This window comes from Canis lupus, chromosome 26, assembly GCF_048164855.1.
Source record: "Canis lupus baileyi chromosome 26, mCanLup2.hap1, whole genome shotgun sequence".
Classification (NCBI taxonomy): Eukaryota; Metazoa; Chordata; class Mammalia; order Carnivora; family Canidae; genus Canis; species Canis lupus.
In genome coordinates this window covers 46397539-46420067 of record NC_132863.1, presented here as the reverse complement: position 1 = coordinate 46420067, position 22529 = coordinate 46397539, and the positions used below count along the sequence as shown (strand labels likewise).

At 59.6% G+C, this 22529-nt stretch overlaps 1 protein-coding gene across 3 annotated transcripts in view; it reads right to left on the bottom strand.

The window, feature by feature from the left end:
* The window catches only part of PHACTR3 (phosphatase and actin regulator 3), a 210263-nt gene that overhangs the window by 88021 nt on the left and 99713 nt on the right, over positions 1-22529 (bottom strand). For all 3 annotated transcript variants that reach the window (XM_072801613.1, XM_072801615.1, XM_072801614.1), the window contains exons 2-3: positions 4328-4489; positions 853-930 (exon numbers count right to left, since the gene is read on the bottom strand). In XM_072801613.1, coding sequence (XP_072657714.1) covers positions 853-930; positions 4328-4489 — 240 coding nt within the window. The remainder of the gene's footprint in view (positions 1-852; positions 931-4327; positions 4490-22529) is intronic.

Here is a 22529-nt window from a genome sequence, read left to right as displayed (position 1 = left end):
ATCCTGGTCCTGACGCCTGAGCCAAAGGACAGGGACCATGGCAACGGGGCAGGAGCTCCACACGCCCCCACAGCCTCGGGGAGCCGCCCCCCAGGCCAGGCCCCTTCCATCAGGAGGCAAGAGCGTGGCCCGGCTGCAGAGGGAGGTCCCGGGACAGCCAGGTCTGCTGCCCCCCGCGTCTCAGAGACGGGAGGATGGAAGGTGCGCTTCGGGACCCGCGTCTGTGCCCCGTCGTCACGCACAGGCCAAGACCAGGTGGGGAGCTCCAGAACTCTCTGAGTGAACCGTGGGCAGCAACAGCCAGTGTTTCTCAAGGACGCGCGGAGGGGGTGCCGGGGGTGGGGGGCGGGAGCACAGGGAAGGGGTGAGGCGGGTCAGCGCCCAGAAGGGCTGGCAGCGGTACTAGACGGCCGCGTGGGTAAATGTAACCTGCCCCAATCACGGATAATGGTGGAGACGTGAAACAGAAGCCGACGCCACCACGTAGTCGGGGGAAGCAGGACGAGGCCAGCCCACCCCGGCCCCGCCACAGCAAGAAGCCTTTGGCCACCGTCGACAGATGAGGGCTCCTAGCTCCGTGCCCTGGAGCAGAGGCGGCCCGGAGCCTCAGGATGGGCCCATGGGGGACCAGCCACCACGGAGGCCTCCCCAGGGCCAGCCCCGCTGCCGCGATCGCCACTCCACCCTCTGTGGGCCCCGCTGACCCCACTCCATCATCTGTAGGGTGCCAGCCCCATTGACCCCGCTCCATCATCTGCAGGGTAGTGGCCCCATTGATCCCGCTCCATCATCTGCAGGGTAGTGGCCCTGCTTACCCCGCTCCATCATCTGCAGGGTGGTGGCCCCACTTACCCCGCTCCATCATCTCCAGCAGACCCTTCTTGATGAGCTCCTCCCGACCTTGCCTGCCGGTCATCTTCTTCTCCAGCGCTGCACAACACACAGACACGCAGGTGAGCATCTAGCTTACAGCAGGTGATGGGGGGAGAGAGGGGCGCGGGGGGCTGCCAGGCTGGGTGCTGGCCAGGGACCCCAAGCTTTCCCACTACGCGGTCTGCACAGTGCTGCAGAGACGCTCACCCAGGAGAGCACATTCTGCGGACGGCTTGAGCTGTCATTCCTGTGATTCAGCTGAAGAGCAAGGCCTGGATAACCCTTCCCTAAGTGGACTTCCTGCCCATTGACCTTCCGCCTAAAGCTCCTTAACTTCCCGGCCCAAGAGCGCATCATCTCTCCGCCCCCAGAACCCTGGGGGACTTTTCTGTGGGTCCTGTTATCTTTTGCTCAATACATCCTGGCAGCTCTTGACGTCTGCTCACAGAACAGTCTCCCGCCCCACCAGAGGTCTCTCCAATAAAACCCCAGGTTAAAGCTTTCAAAGAAGTCACCAAACAGGGAGGGAGGGGCCAGCGCCCCCCCCCCACACACACACACACCAACCCTATGGAGCCAGTTCTCCTCAAAGCCTCCGGGCAGCTCGCCCCCAAGCATGAGGCAGGGGGCTCACTCTGCTGCACAGTCTCCTCTTCGTTATCTTTCCAGAAAACTATTTGCCTACCACAGAACCTGGTTTCCAAATGCCTGCCGAGGGCCACAGTGGGGGACACCGAACAGAGCCGGCCCTCCCGTCGTCGGAGCTTAAAGACTAGCGGCAGAGGGCAAACAGGTAATGGCAACGAAGTTATTTATTTACAAATCTTTACTGAGCACTTACTACGTGCCCAGTGCAGGGCGGGCGCTGGGGCATCCCTGGGGAGCAGAACCAACCCAGGCCCCCTCCCTCCAGGATCTAGGGAGCTCTAGTGGGGAGCAGGTGGTGATAACGGGGCTGTTCAAATGATTAGAACTAATAAAGCATTTACTGAGCACCTACTTTGTAGCAGGCACAGGGGAGCCGGACAATGAGCATCTCTAAATGGGTGAGTGGAATGACCCAGAACCAAGGGGAAACCCAGGCTGCGCTCGAATATCAGGGCTGGCTTCCCTGCAGGTGTTCACACCGAGAGAGCCGAGCACCAACAGGGAACCCAAACACCATCAGGAGGAAGACATTTCTGGGCAAAGGGAACACGATATCCTTCCTTAGGTCCAATCTCCAGGTGCCAGAAGTGTGCACGGAGCAGAGAACTTGAACTCTGACTTTGGGAGGGGTGAGTGGAGAAGCCGCCATCTGGTCCAACAGACAAGGGTGAGCAGCACCCAGGGGACCCCGTTGGGTGGTGCTCACTGGGGTGCGGCTCACACAGAACATCGCCTGCCCTGACTCCTGAGCCTCTCATCGACCCCAAGAGGCAGCCGTGAGGATCTGCTGTCCGCCTCTCAGGGGACTGGCCCCCACCACCGAAGCCCCCTCCCTCAAAGCCGTTTGAGCAGTTCCAGAGCAGGTTCCAGCCCGGGGGCCACTTCCCAGGCCAGCACGTCTGGGAGCCATCCTCGGGACGCTGCCTGTGCTCGCCCGGCCCGGGCCTCGGTTAACCTTGTTTCTTTAAACCACCTTTAGATTTCACTTCATCTCGTGCTAAGTGCCTGTGAGATCGGGGACCCCAGATACTGAAATAACTAATATCCCACACTGTGAGGGGACGAGTGGTTTAGAATAAATGAAATGTAGCCGGATTTCCAAATGCCTCATAAAGGGCCCCCAAGTGAGGACCCCAGGCATTAACCTACAGGCCTTCAATGTACCTGCGGGGACCCTACGGCATCCTGATGAGGTTACAGATCACTCACCTGCAGCACAGTGTGGAAGGGGCCTGGGGTGTGGAGTCCGCAGATTGCACAGCTCACCCCCCCCCCCAATTCTCTGGCCCAGGGCACATCAGGGGCTCCCAAGGTCACACATGTCACCATGCTCTGGCCCCCCCATGCCTTTGCAAGAACTGTTCCCTCTGCTACAAATGCTGTTCCCTGCTTTTCTCAAGAGGCCTGTTACACCTGGGCTCAACGGTGCCTCCTCACCGGAGACTTCTCAGAGCATCCAGCCCAAAGTGAGACCCACCCCCCAACCCCCCTACGCCCCCTACGCCCCCACGCCTCCTCCCCAGCACCTGCTCAGCATCTCTGCAGCCCCACCAGGGCCCTGATCTCACGGGCTTGTGCCCACACTCACTGGTCTGCGGCCCCACTCCCCACTGGGCAGAAAGCTCTAAGTGCACGGGGCCTGGGGCCCCATCCACCTTGTGCCTGGCACACAGGAGGCGCTCAGGATCCCTGCAGAAACACCGATCTGCTTTCATGCTCAACAAGGAGAACTGGCCAATCAGCTTCTTGGTCGGGGGGTGGGGGTTAAGAAATTATTTGTAAAATGTATAAAAAGTGTGAGTGAGGGACCTGTTGCCGCCAAGGGCTGTGTCTCCGCCATCCTCGGAGCCGGGAGTCTGCACTGCCAGAGGCGGGGGAGGAGACGGGCCCGGGGCCTCCGGGGACAGGACGGCAGCAGCCTGAGACCAGCACGTTCCCGCCCGGTCCCCAGGGCCCGGACTCCTGCCACCAGCACAGCTCTCACTGTTTCCAGCTCAGCGGCAAGGCCAGGCGGGAGCAGAGATGCGGCCTCCCCTGAGGTCTGCTCTTCGGGGCACAGACCTCCTTCCCATTTACCAAGGACACCCTGTCACGCGGGAGCCAGACCCGAGCCCGGCTGCCAGGGCTCACACTCCAGTTCCGTGGGCTGCCGGCCGCGTGACCTGGACTGGCTTCCCCTCCCTGAGATGGGCAGGCCCCCCTGAGAGCACTGGCTCTGAGGGCTCGGTTGGTCACTCCTTGCTACTATCATGTCAGGGCCCACCACAGGTGTCATCTGTGATCCAGCACAGCCCAACTTCCCACCGAGCAGGGACTGGCAGGGTGTAAGGACGCAGCCCCAGGTGAGTGAGGGAAGGAAGCTGCTGGGCCCTTGGGGGGGCGGGCGTTGGGGTGGGAGTTCCCCGATGGGCAGCCTCTGCGGGGGGAGTGGGGAGCGGCTGGCTGGGGCTTCCAGTAAGAAGGGATGCCTCCAGAATCCAGGCCACGAGGAGGGCCCTGACCCTCCGATCCGCCCGGGGGGCTCCCAGGGACGCAGGCCCAGTGTCATCGGAGAGTGTTGGGAGCCTGTTGCCCCACCCTGCCCCGCAGGGACCCCGAGACTGGTGCGCCCCGGGGGTTTGGGTGGTGAGGGGTGACAGGTGTGTCCCGGGACCAGGACCGGGGATGGAGGTGACCTGAGAAGTGGAACAGCTCCTGCCAGCGGGGCCCACAGAGCTCAGCCCGCCCTCCCGTGGGGGCCGGAGGCCGACGTGCTCACCGAGCAGCGTGATGACCCAGGCGCCAGCTCCCTGTCCCCCATGCTCACCGGACGTCGTCTGCTTCAGTTTTTCGTTTTTCTTCTTCCTCCATTTCCAGGGTTTGAAGATCCTGCCCAGGGTGGCCAGCTTGCTGCTCCTCCTCACCGGGGGAGTGCGGATCCCTGAGACCAGATATTCGGAGCGCGCTGGGGGGGCTTGGTCCATCTCATCTGGAAGGGGAACACCAGGGTGATCACCACTCCTATGTGACTCCGCAGGGGGGCAGGTTGCCGAGGTGACTGCTCACCCAAGGGGCCACTGATGACCCTCCAAACCCTGGGGCTCACTCGCATGGGAGCCAGCACCTGACCTGGGTGCTCTACTTCCCTCCAGTGGAAGCCCTCCCCCCGGGACCCACCCTGCAACTTGGCATTTGGCCACAGCAATGTGAAGACGTCTCAAATTTCCCATGAACTCTCTCCCACCCCAGGACCTTTGCTCATGCTATGCCCCTCACCCATGCTGTTCTCCTCAGCTTTTTGCTGTAAGCACTTCACCTACCCGGCTAAGTCTGACTTTCTCTGCACACCTCCACCTTCTCCTGTCCCAGACGAGGTTCAGAGCCTTGCCTCAGGCTCCTGAGGCTACCTGTGCTTCAGGCATCCGGGAGCAGCAAGGGAGCCTGGGGGCCTGCCCTCCCACTCAGCCATCAGCTCTCTGTCTCGGACCTCAGCACAGCCTGGCCGTGGTCCTCACACAACAGCTGCAATAGGGGTTGGTCCGTGAACGGGCAAAGGGAAGTGACCCTCCTTCGGGTCCCTTGCTCAGAAAACCAGGCCGTGTTTGCACTCTGGGGGACACACAGACACGGACATCCGAGGACGCCCACAGTGCGTCTGTCACACACGAGGGACTGGTACCATCAACAGGCCACTGGCTACGTCACTGACCGGCCTTCCCTTGTGACCCGTGTACCGACACGGAAGAAAATAAAGCAGATCTGGGCTGCAGAGATGCAGCTCGGCTGACGTAAATCGTTAAGTCCTGAAAATCAGCACGTGGGGTGCCTGGGGGCTCAGTCAGTGAAGCATCTGCCTTCGGCTCGGGTCATGATCCCAGGGCCCTGGGATCGAGCCCCACGTCGGGCTCCCTGTGCAGCGGGGAGTCCGCTTCTCCCTCTCCCCCTGCTTGTGCGCTCGCTCTCTCTCTCTCTCTCTCAAATCAAATCTTTAAAAAAAAAAAAAAGAATCAGCACGCAAACTCACACAGCATCTGCCAGCGAGGCGCGTAAGGGGGTTGCGCCCCTGAGCTTGCTCGTCTGTGCGGAGCACAGGTCCGGGGCCCTCCCACGTCGCGTCGGAGGACCCCTGCTACTGGGGGCCCGCGGGCGGGACACATGAGCTTCAGCGCCGGCCCTCAGCAGCGTAGGGTGTGTTCACACTTTAAGACAGAAGATTAGTTGGAACAGAAAACAGTGCGGCGGCGGACAGGACAGGCGACCTGGGGGAGCCGCGACAGAGCCACCCGCGGCGCCTGCTGCTCGGCCACAGTCCGGCGCAGCTCACGCAGAGCTCAGGCCAGTGCCCGCCGCTTGCCGCTTGGAGGGAGGGCTCCAGTCTCTCCCCCCGCCCCAGGGCAGGGCCGGGCCCCAGTGCCCGAAGCCTTCACCTCTCAGGATCCCTTGGGCACACGTTCAGACACTCGCGGTGCCCCCAGCACGGCTGCTGGCAGGACACCCGGTGCACGTATGCATATGCTCATGCACGCTTGCACACACACGCACACTCCTCCACACCCAGTGGGTTCATTGCCTCGCTGCTAGCCGCGCAGAGGGGCGGGGAGCCTGAGGTTCCCGAGCCGAGAAGCTTGTGGGGGGCAGGCAGGGGACGCCGGCAGAGCAGGGCTGCGGCGAGGCTGTAGCAGGATGGTGAGCGGGGCCAGGCCGTGCGATGGGCCGGGCGCCCCAGGACCCAGCCTGTGCCCCACATGATGAGCGCCCCGGGGATGCGCGGCCCCGGCGAGGAGCAGCCAGGCCATCCCCGAGGTCTGACGCCTGTCGGCAGCCCAGGGCTCACGGCAGGGCCCCCGCCCCCCTAAGCCTCAGCTCCCTCCTCTGTAAAATAAAGAGAACGGCCATCCCCAATGCCTAGTGTTGAAGGAAGACTCAGGGTGACCACAGGGGGTCACGGGGCCTGGAAGGCTGGGTAAACCCGTTTCGGACACAATTCGTTGAGCGTCTGCTCCGGCCCATGTAAAAGAACATCATCTCTGTTTCAAGACTGTGCAGACACTCGGGTTACCAGCGCTGCTAGCGTAGGTGCCTCCCGGTACCAGTTTGCAGTCATTCGTAGGACACAAGGGACGCAAGAATTATTACGGCGTGAAACCTAGTCCCTGCGTATTCCAGGTCAGAACTGCCTTAGTTCACCTCACAACAGGTCTGAGATGCAGACTATGATCATACCCGTCGTACAGGTGAGCACACTGAGGCTCGGAGCCGTGGGCCACTCGTGGACTCACGGAGCGAGGAAATGCGGGACGTCGGGCATGACTGACTGAGCGGCCTGACTCCAGAGGACCCCCCTCCGCCCTTGGATCTCCAAGCTGCTTCTGGGGGTGACCATGCACAGTTATCTCCAAGAGGAGGACACCAACGAAAGGCATAGAGCAGGACCATCCCAGCCACCCGGGGGGTGCAGCCACTCTGTCACTGTGAAGGGGAGTTAACTGTCGGGTGGAGACTGTCCACAGGCGGTCAACACAGCAACCCGTGTGGATGAACAGGCCTAGGGGTGTCCTGTTAGAGAAAGAGACTTGGTTGAGCTTGTTTCCATGGGTGGGCCCAGCACCCAGCACCCAGGAGGCGCCCAGGAAGTGTGGGCCGGGGAGCCGGGGAGCCCAAGCCGCCCCCACGTCCCCGGAGGCCAGGCAGGAGTGGCCCCAAGAGCTGCCATCCTGGGGGAAGGGAGTGGCGACACCCCAGCCTCCAGGGACCGTTGTCCTCACTTGGGTTATACCTCACGGAGGGCAGGCGGCAGTTCCCAGAAGCACGGGGCCCCCAGGGTGAGCAGCTGCAGAAATCCAGGAGGTCTGGACAGGCCTGAGAGACGGCACGTGGGCCCCGAGGAGGGCACATGGTGGCCGAGCTCCCTGGCAGCCGAAGCAAAGAGGAGCAGCACGTGGAAGGAGCCATGTGTCCGACCCCGAACCCCACCCCTCGGGCTACCCACATCTCGGGGACCTGGGTCCAGGCCACCTGCAGCTGCCTCAGATGCCCCACGGAGTTCTCAGCAGCCTCCCCCGGTCCCCTGCCACCTTATGAACACAGCTCTGGTCACCTCCGTGTCCTGCACGTTCCCCGCCCACCCCCCTGTGGCACGAAGGGCAGGCTGACCGCCAGGTGCCCACCCGCTCAGCTCGGCCCCCGACTCTGTCACCATTATGACTGCAACATTCGTGACACGCTTTGGACACCGGCCCCGGGCGGTCGTGAAGGACACAGGGGCTCCACCTGGGCACTGGTTCACGTGCTGGCTGGCTCCCTGCCTCGCTGCCAGGGACGGGGGTGCCTGTCCTGCATCCTCGCCCCTGCCCTGGCCTCGGGGGGAGCTGAGCGCTTGGGACGGCCCCAGTCCTTGGCTGTGCAGCCCTGGGGCTCACCTGAAGCAGTGGAGGGTGCAGAGGGGACAGTGCGTCCCCCTCCTCCCCATCCCCATCCATTCCACCTTCCTCCTCCCCATCCTCTCCCTCCCCACCCTCTTGCTGCCCCCTCCCCGTCCCCATCCTCTCTACCCTCCTCCTCCTCCCCATCCTCTTCCTCCCCACCTTCCACCTCCTCATCCCCTTCCTCCCTGACTTCCTCCTCCTCCCCATCCTCTACCTCCCCATCCTCCTCCCCCTCCCTAATCCCTCCCTCCCTGCCCTCCTCCTTGTCCCCATCCTCATCCTCCCCACCCTCCTCCTCCCCACCCTCCTCCTCCTCCCCATTCTCTCCTTCCCCACCCTCCTCCTCCTCCCCATTCTCTCCTTCCCCACCCTCCTCCTCCTCCCCATCCTTTCCCCCTACACCCTGCTATGGAGAATTCCCAGAGGTGCGGACACACTAGCAGATCCTCTGGCCTCTAAGTAACACAGTGGTGCCATCGTAGGGCCACCTCTGCCACCTGTGAACCATTAGCAATTAATGAAAAGTGTGTCCCCACATCTGTGTGAGGAAGTAACACACGCCGCCACAGGGCAGGGGGGCCTCCCAGCATTCCCGAAGGATGGAGGGGGCAGGCAGGCCACCCACTGATGTGAGACACCTGGAGGGGAAGGCCCTCCTGGTCCCGTGGGGGCCTCACTGTCCGCTGGCACCAACCCTGCCCACCTCTTCCACCGGTGGAGCCCACAGACATACAGGCAGGCGCTGTTCTAGAACAAGGCAGGGAAGGACAGCAGCGCCACCATGACTGAGCTCACTGGGCTCGCGGGCTGAGGCACGGGGCCAGCTCCTCTCTTCCTCCCACCCCTCCATCCCAGCTCTGATGGCTCCTGGCTCTCATCCTGGGACGTACTGTGCATCGTCCCCTGTCTTTCCCGCCGGGACACACAAAGCCCTCTGAGAACAGGAGCTGTGGCCGTCTGTTCACCGCCAGCCCCTGGCATCTTTACTGGTGCCTGGTCCCCAGGCGGTTCTCGAAGAAACACCTGCTTGGCCAGGGAACTGGGATGTGGAGCCCCCGGGCTGGAGCCTGGATCTGGCCCCCGTCCATCTGACTCCAAAGTCCACTCCTTTGTGACCTGGGGCATTCCTGCTTCCTCACCTTCTATCCACTGGCTCCCGTCTCCCTTTCCCTTTCCTCAGAACACCACAGAAGGCAACCCCCCCCCCCATGATTACTGGGCGCCACCTGCAGAGCTGCCGGCCTCGTGGGGAAGGCGGGAGCCCCCCCCATCAGAGAACACCAATGCCCCTTTGGTGCCCATTCACTCACTCGCAGACTCATCCGTTGGGCATCAGCCGAGGCCTGCGGAGAGCCAGGGCCGCCCTGCACAAAGCTCACTTGCTCATGGAGCAGCAGGAAGACACACAGAGAGAAACGCCGAGGGCATTTCAGAACGTAGATCAGGACGTGGGATCCGGGGCCAGAGAGCGGGGCTTCTGCTTCCTCAGTGAGCCTTCCTTGCCCACAAGACTCCATCGGGCGATACGCCGAGACCGCCTCCTACGAGACAAGCACCTGCCGGGTGTGAGGCAGAGCAAGAGGTGCTGCACAGCCCCCTGCCCTGCAGGGTCCGCTGACCACGGAGAAAACCGGGATGCCTGCAATCACCAGGAAGAGCCGCGTCGGGGGTGGGGGTGGGGTATGCCTGCAGAGGGCGCAATTCTTCCAGCCTGGGTGACCTGGGGGGCCAGGTGGGGGCCGGGGGCGGTGAGAATTCAGAAGGCTGCTGGGGGCGCAGGGGAGGCAGCAGGTGATACTTGGTTTGGGCCTTGGAGGTTGACAAGGAGTTGAAGAAAAAGTGCAAATCCACCAAAGCGTGACAGGACGTGGTATGTGGGGCACGGGAAATACGGCAGAGAGGAGCACGACCCGACGTCCCCAGCCTCTGAGGTTCAAAAAAAGCCCAGCAAAATCTCCACATGGGAAATTGAGATGTGCATGGAGATGCCAACCTTCGGCAGTGCCGATCAATGACACACACACACACGCAAATACACCTGCACAAGACTGCCCTCTAGTACCCACGGCCCTGACTACACGTGATTGGAAGAACATAATTTCAATATAAAGATGATATATTCTTCATCATCTTCTAACTGAAAGTATATCGATAAGAGAAAAAGTAACAATGCTGCGTCGTCGTTGGTGTCACCCCCTGGCCAGCGTGGGTCTGTGCCCTTGGATCCGAGCACCATCAGCTGGAGCTCAGGGCTTCTGGAAGGGGCGGGGGGAGGGCTGCGTGGGACCAAGACAGAAGCCCTGCAGGGGGGCAGGCATAGGGGACCAGGCCTCGAGAGTGTCACGTGTGTGGACAGCCGCAGGCAGGGAGGCCCTGGGAGAGGGGACAGGTGGGGTGAGGGTGGCGGGCCGGCACAGAAAAGAGGGAGGGATCCAGAGAGGTGCTGAGACAGAGTCCTCCTCAGAGCCAGGACATGTACGGGCACCTGCTATGTCATGTGACAAGCCCATCCAGAGCCCCTAACACAAACCAGCTCATTCCATTCCTAGCCAGACCGGAGGCGGCTGGTCACTATTTTCATCACCCACATCACAGGAGGCAAACGGAGGCAGAGAGACATGAAATGATTTTCCCAGGTCACGCAGCTAAGGTGAGAGTACGCTTGGAAGTCAGGACATCAGCCGCAAAGCGCCTCGTCCCAGCCCCCCGCACCAGACTACGCGGAGCAGACCATGACCGCACTGCTGTCAGGGAGACAGGGTGCGGGGTGGAAACAGGGCTGGAGCGGAGACCGTCGTCAGAGCAGCACAGAGCAAAATCACGGCGTCTGGCGTCAAAGACCGATGGCCTGTGTCCAGGCTGCAAAAGATGTGGCTTGACGGCCGTCTGGGAAGAAGTACTGGGTTTTTTACTTGGCCCATCACCCAGAATGGGTCTCAGCCTCCAAAAACCAAATTTCCAAAATGGACTTTAAGTCTCCCAGAGGTGAAAGTATTGCTAGTCTGACCCTCTCCACTCCTCCTGGAAAATTCTTGAGCAGCCACCGAGGAGCAGGACGTCTGGGGAGTGCTGATGAATACAGGCAGAACCAGGCCACACCCCAGCACCTTCCAGGAATCAGGGGTCCCGGGGCGGGCAGGGGGCCGGCAGGGAGGCAGGAAGAAGGGTGGATCCATTTAAAAGGAGAGAGGAACGTCTAAGGGTCTAAGGGCCGGTGGCTGCATTCCCAGGACCTCTGCAGGCCTTCCTACAGCTCTGCCCGCCTGCCCAGCGGAACCTGCGCTTGTTCACAGCCCCCGGGGGGGAGGCCACCGCCTCTCCGGCACAGGGGCCCTGGGCACCCCCACAGCAGGCTCCCCGCACCCTCCCCGGGCACCTGGCACGGCTGCCAGCACGTGCAGTGAATGAATGAAGGAGTGAGCGAACTGATGCATGAATGACTGATTCCTGCGGTGGGAAAAAGGAAGTGGAATCAGAATGCAGGTCACCGGTTAGCACCGCGACCTGGGTCACCTGGGCACCCCCACTGGCAGGGCACCCCCACCGGCGGGGGATAATGAGGGCTCCTAAGCATTGCTGCCTCCCCCCTGCTACGCATTTGAGTGAACAGTGGGCCCCGGAAGCTGATCGCAGGAGCAGGCAGTTTTGAATGCCCGGGGCGGGGCAGGGGGGGGCAAACTCCTCGGCGTCCTGGGTCCCAGCGAACAACCCCAGGAGGCAGGGACTACATTTCCAGCTCCATCGCACATTTAGGAAGAGGACGCTGTGGGGGGTAGGGAACCCGGGTAGGAAGTCACACGGCTGATGAGCGGCAGGCCCGGCCCGGGAGCCCAGGTTTTCGGATGCAGAGCTCACCAGTGGGGCATGACAACAGGCTTCCCCAAGTTCCCCGGAACCCAACATGGGAGATGCTCTGTGGAGGAAGGCCCACCAGAACACACCATGTGCATGAAAAGCCCTCCCCGAAGGACCGCCACCTATTATCACAGCAAGCAAAGGCTCTGAGCAGTCCTGCCGCAAGCGACTCCGTTCGTACGCAGGCTAATCAGGCAACCCCTTGCCGCCCAGACAGCCGCAACCACACCCGGCCTGGCGCAACCATGCACTTGGAGCAGTAGGCGTGAGAGCAAGCAGTCTAAACGTGCCCCTGCTCAGCGGCGTTCATGGCAGTTCATTTTTGGAATATGAACGTCTGGTCCCCAATTATTCTGCATCCCAAAGAGAACGGGGATTCTCTAAGACCTCTGCACAAGTTGGACCTCAAAGCCTCCCACCTCCCTGAGCTTCCCCCCACCGCCCGAGGCCCCTACACAGCAAGAATGCAAATACGAAGACCAGGCAACGGGCACCGTCTCTGCCCCGACACCCGTGGAGAGACCACGGCAGCACTAAAGCGGCTTCTTTCTTCCTCGCGAGTTATTGTGGAAAAACCAGCACATCTGATGAGAAGGCCCATCTGTTTAGTATCAAGCCCACAACTCTGCCAATGGTCGCTGGTGTCTGCCAGACATATGGCCAGTTCTCCGAGTGAAAATCAGCTCAAATCTGTAAATCGAGGGAGTCTGAAAAGGCTGCGTGGAGTCTGGAACTTGGAATGAAAGCGCGAGGAGGATGGGGTCAGGGAGGAGGACCAGGAGGATCCCGAGAACCGCCTTTGCCGCTCCCCGCTCTGGCGTTGGCTGGCGTCAGGCTTAGCGGGCCGCTCCGTATCTGCACGTCCGCGAACTGTTACAAAAATTATTCAGCAAAGGACCCCACAGACTCTGCTTTCAGAGACGGCCCCCTAAAGATCGTCTTCAACGGAGGAAAGAAAACCAGGCGTTCCAGAGACAGGATAAACTGTAAAACAACCCACGGGGAGACGTCAGCATCGCAACTGCAAATCCAGACGAACAATATCGACGAAGCCCGAGTTCCGGCCTGGACATTTCTACACCAAAGTGTAATTCGAGGTTCTTATATGCCAGTCAAAGCTTAAGGGCAGATGTTAATTTAAAAAAAAAAAAAATGCACCAAAAAAAAAAAAAAAAAAGCATGCTTTAGCATTTTTCAGAGGAATTAAACACATTTAAATGCCGGGAAGATTCTGAGCCCATAGGTTGGTTATTTGAAAATGTGTTCCACGTTCATTTTGCTGAGGTCAGGGACAGGCAAATGTTCAAAAGTTCTCTGTAAAGGGCCCGGCAGCGCCTACGTATCTCGGGCTTCGAGGGCCACACAATCTCTGTTGTGACCACCCAGCCAGCGCATGGAAGCCGCTGGAGAGGATACCCAAGTGAGTCGGCTCGGATATGTTTTAATAAAACTTTATTTATAAAAACCAGTGGAAGACAGATTTGCCCTGTGGACCACCGTTTGCCAACACCTGCCCTCGGCGGTCCGTTCGGAAATGTCTTCTGGGATAAAGGGGCCACTGGACGCTCGGAGAAGGAAGAGGGTGAGAAGGGATGGTGTGGGCTCAAGGTCCCTTACCTTTGCTCCCACTCCCGACCCCTGGGGGCCGGGCTAGTGTCACCCCCATCCTCCAGCTCTGCAGCCTCTGACTGGTTGCCCGGCATCCGCTAAGCCTGCCCTGCTAAGCAGACAGGGCTGTGCATCACTTCCCTGCTTAACGTCACAGGGGCCGTTAGGGCAAAACACAAGACCCCCACAGTGACCCCAGATGCTGGTGTCTGCTTCCATGAGCTTATCTCAAACCGCACCCCCTCCTTACTCCACCGACGGCTGCCTCTCTTCCGCTTCCCCGAGCTCAAGCTCTCCAGACACAAGGCTGCCCCCATGCCAATCCCTCTAGAGGCAACATTTTTCCCTTGACGAACTCCTACTCATCCCTCACGGTCCCATCCTCCATACCCACTGCAGGCTTCCGATCACGCTTTTCACCACAGACGTCAGTGCAATTTAGAATCAGCTATTGATTTGCTCACTAGCTGAATGTCCATCCTGGCTGTCTGACCAGGAGAGCAGGGACCAAGTGTGTCCCAGGTGCCTGCCTCCGCAGGCCCTAAATCAGAACCCAGGAGGGCCCAGAGAGGGCCCCATGAGCATCTGAGAAGCAAAAGGAAAGGAGACGCCAACTCCTCCATGTTTGAGCTCCCAGCCCCTTCCTGTGCGTGCACAGCTGACGTTCATAATCCTACAGGACAAGACATGTTTCTCAGGATTGGCCAAGTTGTGCTCCTTCCCGAATGTGCTGACTTTGTAGCCACCCCGTGCTTTTGCCGACGCGGCCTCCTCCCGGCCCCTCGTGGTTGATCCTGGGCCGCCCCTGAGAGCAAAGGCCGCTGTGCCTGAGAACCTGCAGTGTCTGTACTTCTGTTGTCGCCACAGGCCCCGGCCCGGCCCTCTGCTCCCGGGCGGCTGTCATGGAGGTCACGCCAAGGTGGAGGCAGCCCGGCAAGCCGGCGGGTCCACACGCTTGCCGGGAACACACCCCGGCCAGTGACACCTGTCTGCTCAGAGCACGCTCGGGGCCTCAGGCTGCTGTTGGGGCACAGCCCCGGGTACCCCCCACCCCAGGAGGGCCAGCCCCCGCTGACGGATACACAGTTACCCTGGACCCCAGCCACTGCTCTCCAGCACCGCGGGGCCCCCAGCAGCTGCTCTGCTGGGGCGGCCAGCTCTGCCCACATCGGACCCCTTTCCTGAGCATCTTCTCTGGACCCAGACCTGACCCTGCCCTGCCAGGCCCAGGCTCTGGGGTGGGGGCGGCAGCGACATTATGGGTACACCGGATGTCACCATGTCACTCCCTGCCTATGTTGCCGCTCATCTGCCACCCTGCTGGTCCCCTTCAGGGCACCCAGGTCCCTGCCGGCCTGACCTGGGGTCACGCCACAGCACATCCCCTTACCCGGCCTCACGCCGCTCAAACTGTTCCAGTGGCCTCCGCTGGCATAGAGCAAATTCCCGCCGTGCTCCTCAGCCCCGGCCTCCCCTCCCTGCAGCTGCAGCCCCTGGGGGGAGCCATGCACTTGGCCCCCCAAGGGGCCCTCTGCCTCCTTCGGTCCCTCGGTTTGGGGGTGCCAGGCTGTCCTCTCCGGGACGGCCCGGCTCTGCGGGGTGCTCCCTCAGGACTCTCCCCCCTGGGGAGGCTCCGGCGACTGGGCCCGCAGCAGGTCCCCGAGAGACCGTGGGAGGGGTCAGAGAAGGGGCGGGCGGTGGCGGGGCACTCAGCGGGGGGCTCAGAAATATCGAGGGCGAGCGCTGTGCCACCGCACGGACGCGCCACGGGCTCTTTCTGCCTCCAGCGCGGCGCTGCCGCGGATATTCACGGCCAAGCTTCTGCTTGAAGACCCTTTCTGATTCCTTGGGGCGACCGCGCGGGAGGGCGACTGTCAGGTCTCGGCTCTGGGTCTAACCGTGTGTCCCGCGGGGCTGCATCGTCTTACACGGCCAGGGGGGATGACGCACTGACACACGCCACCATGTGAAGCCGAGCGGGAGCCGCAGCCACGGAAGACGTGTCCACGGACGGGAAAGCACCAGAATAGGTGAACACGGATCAGGGGGTGCCAGCGCTGGGGCAGGGAAAATAGGGGCGGTGGCTGTCGGGCAGAGCTTCCGCCCAGGTGATGAGAAAGTTCTGGAATCAGAGCTTGCACGACCATGTGAATGTACTGCACCACAGAACTGTATCCTTTAAATGGTTAAAATGTTAATTATAGGGAGCACCTGGGTGGCTCAGTGGGTTAGGCATCCGACTCTTGGCTTTGACTCGGGGCATGACCTCAGGGTCCTGGGATCAAGGCTCTGCGCTCAGCACGGACTCTGCTTGAGATTCTCTCCCTCTCCCCCTCCCACTCGTTTTTTTCTCTCTCCCCCCCACTCTAAAATAAATAAATCTTTTTTTTAATTTTAAATGTTAAATTTAGGTATTTTAAATATTAAATTTAGGTCATTTTACCTCTATTAAAACAAAAAGCACATCCTGACCCAGCGGAGCTCTCCGTCATGCCATAAAGCCAGGGTCAGACCAATAACACCGACCTCTAAGAGCAGTGGTTTCTAGGCAGAGCAACGTGCAAACAGTCCTGTACTTTTCCATTCACCAGCATCCTGAGGTGGTGTGACATGGTGCCGAGGAAAGCCACGTCCCGGAGAATAAATCACACAATTATTCCAGCCCCAGCAGGTCTGCACCGAGCCGAGCTGCCTCCCAATGTACTTAATGCCAGCTCGCTTCCCGGCCCGGCTCCGCCTTCACACACATCAGCCCAGCCCTTCGCTGAATCAGGACTCGGGGGTCCAGTAGAAAGCTGGTCGGGATGCCAAACGATAACCCACATACATACGGACTGTGATTCATGCAGATTTGAAAGAGCCATAAAACCACAAAGTCTCACACAAACTTTGCAATTACCCTAAATTAAAAATGTGTTAAGGATCACAAATTTCAAAGCACTCTGGCTGGGCTGGAGCTACTGCCACGTGGAAGCACTGCGTCAGCTGACAGTCAAAAACATTCTCCTGTGTCAGAGCACCCCAGAAATTGTGCAAATTCTGAACTAGGCAGCATGGCCAGGAAGGCGTGGGCAGGATGCTGGATGTGAACTGACCCTGGGGCAGGCTCCCCCGGGTCCCTGCGGTCCTTACAGCACGACTGCGGGCCCTCCCGGCTTCCCTGTGAACGAGGACGTAGTGCTGGGGGTTGACATGACCTGGCTGACTCGAAAGCCCGGCCCCCTTGCCTCCACTGGAGACAAACTCAGGAGCTGCTCATGCTCCAGAATCCCCTGGGGGATCAGCTGCCTTCTGCACAGCTTTGCCTGAATCCACATCTACTCGGCCCCTTCCTATTATTCCCTATGTGAGTCCCCATTTCTGTTTCTCCTGGGACCACTTTCTAACGAGTTACTTGGTCTCAGACCCACATCCCAAGGTCCCCCTGCCATAAACCCAAAGCAAAAGCACATCTACCCTGTGCCCGGGGCAATGGAGGCATTGCTAAGCAAAACTAGACACAGTGCCTGCCCTCACTGGGCTCACGGCCTACCTGGGCTCTCGGTCTACCTGGGCTCACTGCCTACCTGGGCTCTCAGACTACCCGGGCTCTCAGACTACCTAGGCTCATGGCCTACCTGGACTCTGTCTTCCTGGGCTCACTGTCTAACTGGACTCACTATCTCTCGGGCTCACAGCCTACCTGGTCTTACTGTCTAACTGGACTCATTGTGTACCTGGGCTCACAGTCTACCTGGGCTCACAGCCAACCCGGGCTCACAGACACACAGCATCGGTCAAAGAATTGAATTTATAACTGCACTGTGACAGCCTAGGTAAGGTTCTTTAGGTGTCTGAGGGCAGGCAATGGAGGACTGGACAAATGTCCTGGAAGAAATCTGACTCAAGCTCAGATGACAATGAGTTGAGGTGAGCACTTTCCATTTAGGAAAACCCAGCGTGTGAAGCCACCTGAAAAGGGGCAGCTTAGAGTATTTCACATCCACATCTTTCTCCAAAACATCTGCACTGCCCACTGAGCTTGCATTGCCATCAAGAGCCATGTGCCAAAGAGACAAGTATAGCCCAGAAGGGCTAAGTGACTGGCCTAGGCTCACACAGCACCGGGTGACACCCTGGATACGAACACCGGGCTTCACATCTCACCAGGTAAAGGAGATTTCCATGTATCTCCGCTGCTCACCCACCCCCGAGACCAGACCAGAGCGCTACAGGGCACACACCTTGTCCGGCTTTTTTTGCAAACTGCACATACTCTGAGGACCCCAAGATGATCCCAGTCCTCGCCATGCAAATGCCTTTTTTAAAAGTCATTATTCTCAAACTCCCTTCATAAGCATCAAATGTTCAAAGGTCTTTGGTCACAGTTTCCAGACTAACGGATGAATCCCCATGTGGAAGTTTAAATGCACTATTGGAACGGAGTCCCTGGGGGCCGCTCAGGTCTTGGCCTCAGAAATAATTTCCTTCCTCATCCATTAAGTAAATGAAGTGAAGCTTGAGCTCCTCAGTCCTCCCAGTGGGTTGAAATGAACCCGGAGGAGGAGGGAACGCAAGGACGCGGCTCCTGAAGGCGTCTGACCCTCAGGAGCACAGGGCGTCGGGTGCACCGCTCCTCGTGCAGCCGGGAGCCGGTGGGCGCAATCTCGGGGCGCCGGGGTCATAAATCACCAGGGCAGGTGTGCCGGAGCATGTCAGAGGTGTTCGGGGACGACCAGAGGCGTGGCTGAGGCTGTGAGAAGTTATAACCCTCAGCACCCAGCTGCCGGGAACGTCAGGTGTGCGGCCGCGGGGAGGACCAGTCGGGCGGTTTCTCGAGCCGTCACCCAGAGTCACCAGCTGACCACTCCCAGGTGTTCGTCCCAAAGAACTGAAAATACAGGTCCACACGCAAAACCCGTCCACAAACATTCATAGCAGCATGACTCAGCACAGCCAGAACGTGGGGAGAAAACAATCCAAGCTTCCACGAGCTGATGAATAGATAAGATACAGTCCGTCCACGCAATGGAACGTTATTCAGCCACATGAAGGAAGGAAGGACGGACACTCGCCCTACGCGGATGAACCTTGGAGTCACAGAAGACCACATGTTGTATGGTTGCATTTATACAAACCGCGGTGCTGGTGGCACAGCCCTGGGAACATAAAACCACTAAGTCGTACGCTGCCCGTGCGTGACTTGTACGGCTCGTGGATTAGACCTCGATTAAGCTGTTAAGAAACACCAGATGGTCGGGGCCGGCCCGCATCCTCTGTCCGCTCCATCTCTGACCTGGTTGAGGGCCATGGGGGTCCTTCTCCACCTCCCTGGATGGCAGTCTCTCAGGACAAGTGGCCCCCAGGACGCAGGACCTCCACCCACAGCTGTGGGCCTCGCCACCGCCCATCAGGAGCTCCGTCTCAGAGCAAGTGGGAGCACGTGCCAACACGGCCCAAAGCCGCCCGAGTTCCTCTCCCCACCACGGACTCGCTCAAGTCAACTCACCATCTCCCGTAGCAAGAGCTCACCCCCTCCACCCATCCCGCCTTCCACGCTTGCTGTTCCACACTCCACTGGCTGCACAGAAGCACAGAGATGGTCAAAATTACAAATCTGGGGCTCCCGGGGGGCTTAGCGGTTGAGCATCTGCCTTCGGCTCAGGGAATGACCCCAGGGTCCTGGGATCGAGTCCCGCATTGGGCTCCCCGTAGGGAGCCTGCTTCTCCCTCTGCCTGGGTCTCTCCTTCTCTCTGTCTCTCATGAATAAATAAATAAAATCTTTTTTAAAAATTACAAATCAGGTGCTGCCACTCTCTGCTTAAACTTTCTACTGGCTTTTCCCCATTTGGGATCAAACCCAAACTCCTTGAGGACCCTCTGGCTTCCCCTTGGCACCTTTTCCACCCCCTTCCCTCCATTCCAGCCACACTGACCACACTCTGCATGCCTGGCTGGTTGCTGCCTCAGGGCCTTTGCACCAGCTGCCCCTCTGTCTGGAACGCATTCCCCCAACATTGCCACATTGCTGACTCCTCATCCCCAAATCTCGACTGCACCAGTGTGTACCAGCGTGCCATCCCTCCACACCCACCTCCCTCACATGGCTTTCTTATACCTTTCACAGCTCACTCTGAGACTTCACTTTGTTTCACTTTCTCTGGGGCACATATTGCTCTCTGAGGTTGCATCATGCGTTAACCTATTGGCTTTTCTGCTGGAATACAAGCTCCTGGAGGGCAAGGACCCTGCCTGTCCAGCATTAGACACCAAGGGCGGTAAGGACTCAATGTATTTCTGCTGGATGCCAGGCACCCCCCGGCTCAAAGTCAGCTGCCCCCAGAATGGGAGCCCAGGAGGCGCCCAGGGTCCTCCCCGGGATCTGGTCTTGCCTACTCTTGGCCTCATCACCGATCACCCGAACAGACTGGCCACTTGCTGACTTTGCTGGATTTCTTGCTGGGATGCCTCCGCCGAGCACAGAGCCAGCCGTCCTGCTCACCAGCACCCATCAGGGCAGAGCCCTGCACACAGTCAGTCCCCAGGGGGCGGGGACGCCTCCTGGGAGAGCAGTGGCCCATCCTGCACAGTGTGGTGCCACCACACCTGCCGAGCTTGGGTGCCACAGCTTGTGGACGCAAGCCCTGGCGAACTGCCCAAATGTGGACAAGTCACGTGGCCTCTCAGAGCCTCAGAGTCCTGACACCTGTGCAGAGGGTGACGCAGCCCCCACCACATGGGGCTGCTGTGAGGGCCAGGCACGCGCGCGTGTGCAGGGGCGCGGCGTGGTGTCTGGCGTTCACAAGCTCCAGTGTCCCCCCCCACACACGCACACACACCTGCCTCGCTGTGGGTCTTTCCAGGCCCCTTGCTGGCCCTCCAGTGTCACAGCCTCTGGCACACAGGAGGACTCGATACACACCTGTCAGGTGCACGAAGACCCCACAGAGATCCTGGGCAAAGTCACACGGTTTTCAAGGGAATCACAAAAAAGCAAAGCAACACTTTGATCAAGTGTTTAATGTTTGGCCCTGTGTCCTTGGGGGACCGACAGAGATGCAGCTGTCAGGCCACAGTGCACAGCCGGCCCCCCAGGAAGCAAAGGGGAGGGCAATGAGAGACCTCAGGGAAAGGTCACGGCCTCCACCTGCCTGTCCACAGGAGCCTGTGGCCTCCTCCTGGGGGCTTGTGATGTTTACTGATGTGCATGTGTCCCCAGCACGGCCCTGCCAGGAGTCAGCAAGCCACCGTGGGGGGTGGGGGCCGGCGTGGGGGGTGGAGGCCGCTGTGGGGGTGGGGGCCACGGGGTGGGTGGGGCCCACCATGGGGGTGGAGGCCGAGGGCCTCCCCACCCCACAGTCACCGATTCACCCACGGTCACCAATTCACCTGCAGCACCGGGGGCTACACACTAACTGGGGAGACAAAAAAAGCGTATACATGGACACATTAAATTTTCATGAGGTCTGATAGGTTCTTCTCTGGGGAAGGAGGGTCCTCCTGATGACACTCCTGTCCCCAGGGAGGTGGAGGGCTTTCTGGTGACAACAGCCTTCGTGGGCCAACCTCCGTGCCCTGGCCCCGAAGCCGCTCACGACAGAATAGGCCGGGATGCCGCCTTCCTTCTGAAAACACAGCCATGCGAAGTGCTGCTCTGCATATTCCTCAAAGTCCAATTCCATTGACTGCATCAGATTGAACCGCTGGAAGCGCCCAACAGCCGGCTGTCACCGCTTCCAGAAGTGGCAGCTTTCTATACAGGTCGACCTCGTCTAAGCTGAAAGCGGATGTCACTCTCTAACGAAATACAGAGATGAACGTGACCGGGCTTGTCGGAGAGCTTTATCCTACCCCGTCAACAGGGGCCGGACTGAAATTTGAGGAACGAGCCACGCGGGGACCAGGCAAGGAACCCGGGGGCCTGGACACGGCTCCCGGGGTGGGGAGGCGCGTGGCCTGGGAGAGCGCGCACCCACACCGACGCGGGTGCCGGCTGCAGGCCTGGGGGACGCCGTTGCAGATCTTCCAGGCGAGAAAAAGTCTCAGGAAGAGAGACAGGAAAAGGAGAATCTTTGCTCCCCGCCACCCACCTGCAAGGCTGCTCCAGCCACCCGGCTCCTAAGAACACGGGAGGACGTGGCAAAGCCAGGTTTCTCAGCACCCGGGACCCGTTCCCTAACCTCGTAGGGACCCCTGGGCGGGAGAGCCGCTGTCCAGAGGATGTGACTCCATCCACCGCCATGTGAAAGGGGCATGAAGGATGACACGTACACTCAGAGAGCTGCCTCTCAGACCCGGGGTGCCCTGACCTTTCCCAGGTTTCCTCAGGCTTCGGGAGGAATTCTCCAGGACACATCTTTACAACAAAATTCTTTGTTACCCACATCATTTTCTTGCTCAGCGACCTCTAAGGAGGGCCAGAGCCGCACACTGTGGTTCACATCAACCAGAGCTGCTGGGCCGCGTGGGGAGTGCAGGCCGGGCAGGTGACTCCACCTCCCTAGGGTTCCCCCCCCCCCCCCCGCCCCCTGGGCACAGGCAGTGACACTGGCTCCCTTGCAGGGCTATCCTGACAATCACAGGAGACGAAGCACTCACAGCAGCCCCTCCACCGGGAATTAAGACCTAACCGGCGTGGAAAATTCAGGGGACCGCATCCACGTCGATATCCCAGGTGGGCTGCTCTGCTCCAGTTTGGCACTGGGGGAAACTGGTCTCTCTGAACTATTTCTGATGCTGCAGGCAATGAGCTACAAAGATCTCAACGCAAATGTCAATTTTAAATAGTTAGCCGGCTATTTTCATTATCAAGATCGTTAATCCTGCCGAAAAGGATACAATGAATAAAACACTCAAGGATTCTTTCAATTTTTCATGAAAACAAAAAATAACCATCTCTGTACTGCTGGTGACAGAAACAGAATGAGCGTAGGAACAAAGTAACTTCTGAAATAATTTCACTGTGATGACTGTTTTTGTCTTCCCCTGTGAGGGAAGCAAACTTCAATTACCCTTCTTTCCTTCATTCATTAATTCCACCGACACTAGCAGAGCAACGCACGGTGGGCACGGGGACCCATGTGGGAAGCAAGCTGGATTTGGTCTTCATCTGCATTGGGTTTTGGTGGGGTTTTTTTTGTTTTTTTTTTTTTCATTTTTTT